Source organism: Miscanthus floridulus, chromosome 5 (genome assembly GCF_019320115.1).
Source record: "Miscanthus floridulus cultivar M001 chromosome 5, ASM1932011v1, whole genome shotgun sequence".
Lineage (NCBI taxonomy): Eukaryota > Viridiplantae > Streptophyta > Magnoliopsida > Poales > Poaceae > Miscanthus > Miscanthus floridulus.
Window position 1 is genome coordinate 79,985,680 of NC_089584.1, and position 4,424 is coordinate 79,990,103.

Below are 4,424 nucleotides of genomic sequence, written 5' to 3' on the forward strand. Positions count from 1 at the left end.
TCTAAGATCCCTCACTTTCAACCTTCTTGTTTTGAGCTTGGAGCTACAAAATCTTCGTTGGCTACATCACTCATATCATGTTCTAGCCGTCTGAACTCATTTGTGGAGCATTGCTCGTGTGGGTGTGTCACTCGCCTTCTACTTTTCTCAAACTCATAACAGATGCACACAATAGCTACCTATTTTAGTTGAATTAATCTCCTGTCAATTTACCATACAAGATTAATACATTATTGCACTAGTGTTTACTACAGGCCTTGGAATTTGTTTCATTTAAGGTCAAGTCCAATTAAATTCAACAGAAATAGCTATCTCATTATCATTGGCATGACACCGTACAGTAAATTATAGTTCTTGTTGCAACGTAAAGGCATATTCGCTAGTTAGTTCTAAAATTAGTTACACGTATTCATACAACCTATACCATATTGCACTTGGACTATATATATGATTTAATAATGTTAGTACAATCTGACCACAGTTACACATAGTGTATCGTGACTAAAGGTTGGACTAGATATGTACTCTCTCGGTCCTGAAACATAATAGATTTTTAGTAGTTGTAAGTCAAGCCATTCTAATTTTAATTTATAAAGAGAGTAATAGCATCTATACGACGTTAAAGAGGATATATGAGAATACAATTTATAATGTATCTAATTAAACTGATTTTATATTATAATTATGATTGTTCTTTTTTACAAATTTAATCAAACTTATGATAGATTGATTTAGGATAATTAAAAATCCACTATATTTCGTGACTGTCGATGTTTGACCACCGATAGTCTGCCACGGGGGTACCCGGTGCAGTATGTTCGGGCTTCAGCGTATGCGGAACTCGACGGTAAACGCAAGAGACAGTCGATTTATCCTGGTTCGGACCCTCGATCGTTGATCGAGTAATAGCCCTACATCTAGTCAGCGTTAGCCTTTGCGTTGGATTGATTGTGAAGTGTTGTGTCGTAAAGTCGTCTAGTCCCGTCTTAGGAACCCTGCCATCCTTTATATAGTCAGGAGGCCAGAATCCTAGTCGGTTTACAATGAGAATTTTCAATAGGATTACAGAATACTACTACTAGGATTACAGGGGAAGAATCATAGTTAGACTAGATCTTCTCCCTTCCTTGCGGGGTATCCTGTGGGTCCCGCGCCGACAGTGACACACGGAGTAGCAATTAGAATTAGTTTGCCGTTCGTTTTAGCCTCACACGAGAAATGAACAAATTTTGACATCTTACAATCTGTGTTTGCCCAAATCTATTTAGTTCGGACAACTAGCTATTGAGATTTGCTCTAGAAAAAATTAGGGTCCATTTGGTTGGGCTTTTTAGCCCTTTTTTTCTTCCCAAAAGCCAAAAGTTCAACTAAATGGGTTGCTTTTGTATGCTGTTTTTTTAGAAGTAGTTGTTTTTTATAGTACATTTTTGAAAAAACATCTTAGACCCTGCTTTTGGCTTTTAGCTTTCTGTTTTTAAAAAATGGATGGAATAAAGAACTCTTTCATAGTTGTTTCTGTAGAGAGATAAAGATAGAAGGCATACTTTATACTTGTTTCAACCAAGCAACTTTCAGTTTTTCCATAGCTTACAGCCCACAACGATTTTTCTACGGCACACAACCCACAATCGCTCTTTCCTATGGCCACAACTCAACCAAACACGTAGCTAGTAGCAAGTTTATCTTCAAACTGCTTATATTAAGTTACAGATTGAGCGCCGTCATAGATGTTTTGTTTCAGTGTTTGTGCGAGATCGAGCCAAACGAGAAATTTCTGTGTTCGAGATTCCTTTTGTAGGATCAAGAATCCCAGATAGGCCCGAATGCTGGGATACCGGCCTTGGTACACCCCGCGACGACGTCCCTGCTCCCTTCCGGGTTGCTGGTCACCACCACCACCTCCGAGCCCCAACGCCGCGCCGCGTCCACGGCCAGCGCCGCCACGTTGGGCCGCCCCATCAACGCCGTGTCGTGTACGATCACCCGCCCGCGGAGCCTCTCGCTGCTGTACGCCGCCGACTTCATCTCCTCGCCATAGTTGGCGTCGATGCCCTTGGCCACCCACACCAGCGACAGTTCGGCCGGGCCGGGCTGCATCAGGAAGGACATGAACACGCATATCCCGGAGCCCGTCGCGACCATGGTCGCCCGCCGGTACATGTTGAGGAGGTAGGGAAGCCCGGCAAAGTGGACGCCGCGCACCCAGAGGCGTGTCGGAGGGTCCGATATGAGGGCCCGGGTGAAGTCGCCCACCGCGCCGGCGAGCATCGCGTGCGTGTCCCCGTTGTCGGAGATGATGCCGAAGGCGTGCCACTCGGACAGCGGAGAGCGGCTGATGCGGCCGAGAAGGCCGCCTTTGACGCCGCCCTGGAAGGTTATAACGGAAGCGTGGCTGGACCGCGCGGTGACCGTGACCGGCACGCGCCGCACGGTGAGCCATGGCAGGAAAGTGAAGAAGGTGATGGCGGCAGTGAGCCAGAGCTCCTGCCGCTTCACGAGGACGGAGCCGGTGAGCCGGTAGTAGGAGGCGGTCGCTGGGTCATAGCCGGCGGAGAGCACGAAGAAGACCCACAGCAGCGCGAGCGCAGTCCAGCCGGCGAACCGGTGCGTGCGCTCGAACACGTTGTGGTGCAGGTGGCGCACCAGCGGGAACGCGGCCATGCACGAGAGCGCGAGCAGGCCGAATATGGCCGACGCGACACCGACGACCTCTCGTGGCGTCACGTCGCGGTGCTGGAGCGCCTGCACCAGCGCGTACACCAGCCACGCCAGCGACGACACGCCGCAGCCACTGTGCACGCCGCCTAGCGACTGCAGGATCGCGGTCACTCCGGTCTTCACGACGACTGGCACCCACGGCCGGCCGAAGAGCGCGACGGCGAGCCAGAACACGACTCGGAGCACCGCCTCGGAGCGGCACAGCGTCAGCGCCAGTATGTTGCCCATGGTGAAGACGGCGGCATGCGCCCTGGCGTAAGGAAAGTGTCCCGTCGCGGCGAGCACGAGGCCCACCGCGTTCAGCGCGACGCACAGGACGAAGAGGCGCTTGTACACGGTGAACAAGCCCTGGTCGAGCAGTATGACACCCAGCCTCGAGCGCGGGGACGATGCCGCCGGCTTCGCCGGAGCCGGAGCGTTCGCCTTCTTTCTCGGTTGCACGTCATCGACAGCCACAGCTGACGCGGCGATGTCCATCTCCACGTCGGCACCGTTGACGACGGGCTCATCGTCCGCGTCCTCGTCATCGAGATCGAGGTCGCAGAAGTGGCTGCTCACGCGGCTCGTCGACCTGCCAAAAGCGGAAGGAAAGATCCTGGAGGAGGCACGGCTGAAAGACTGCGGCAGCCAGACCCACCGGCCGGCGCTCGTCGGGGTCGGCGCGTCCGGCGGCGGCTGGGGCGGATAATGATCGACGGCTTGGTGGGCGAACGGGCTGCCCGGTGACGCCTTGAGCTCGAAAGAGACGCCACGACAGCTCGAGAACTTGGTTTGCATCATGGGCTTGGCTTGGTCTTGCCAATCCATGGCGCCACGCACGACACAAGCTAGTCTTTGGGGGAGAGAGCTAGGGCAAGGTGATCTAGCAAGGTTTATGGCTTCTTCGACGTGCTGGGTGCTGGAATATCATGTATGCGTATCTATAGGCAGCCAGCTTTGCATGGCTCTGACTAGTTTACGCATTAATTGCTTGAGCTCTGAAGCCGTCAATACGGAGGAATAGGCTCATATTGGCAATTTGGCATGTAGAGAAAATATTTAATTGGGGAGCTCCTCAAATTCTGTATTTTTTATTAGGCCAATCTTAGTGTGGATTTTATAAGAGTTTCGTGAGCATTAAATAATCTGATGTGATATAGTATTGATGAAGAGACATATGATAAAAGTTTCGAGTGATGAAACGACTTTCGTGGAGATGAAACTTTTTATACTGTTTTCAACACATGGGATCTTGGAAACAGCGAGACGAAACTTTCACTGAGACTGGCCTTATTGCATCCTTATTTTGGACTAAACATAAAAAGGTAGATCTCCAAGATTTTTCGATGACTAACACACAGATGAGAAACAAAAGAAATCCTTTGAGAACGGAGCGAGAGAGAAATGCATGCCAAAATCACTAACTACTAACTAGCAAGTAGATTTCTTTTGGTTCAGCTACCACCTCATCCTACTATATGGGTTTGATGAGAAATAAGCATCTAAATATTGGCCAGACGATCAGTTTAAATTATTACACAATTGATACTACCCCATGCACGTATCCCAACTAGCCCTCATTTCTTTCCAAAAAAAAAAAAAACTAGCCCTCATTTGTTGCAAGCAGTCATAACAGCCTCCATTCTCCTCACTTCTCAATTCAGGAATTGACGAGCCTACCATTACTCAATTCAGGCATGAGTGCCCATTGCCCCTGCTCCTTTAAG

General features: G+C 49.6%; 1 protein-coding gene across 1 annotated transcript; it reads right to left on the bottom strand.

The window, feature by feature from the left end:
- Window positions 1-1,800: 1,800 nt before the first annotated feature.
- On the bottom strand, window positions 1,801-3,525 carry LOC136452427 (adenylate-forming reductase 06235-like). The gene has a single exon (XM_066453038.1). It carries the CDS (start codon window positions 3,523-3,525, stop codon window positions 1,801-1,803), a length of 1,725 nt encoding a protein of 574 aa, XP_066309135.1.
- Between the last annotated feature and the right edge of the window lie 899 nt (window positions 3,526-4,424).

Bases quoted from the DNA above. Each gene is read 5' to 3' on its own strand.
- LOC136452427 (XM_066453038.1), bottom strand. From the start codon at position 3,525: ATGGATTGGCAAGACCAAGCCAAGCCCATGATGCAAACCAAGTTCTCG.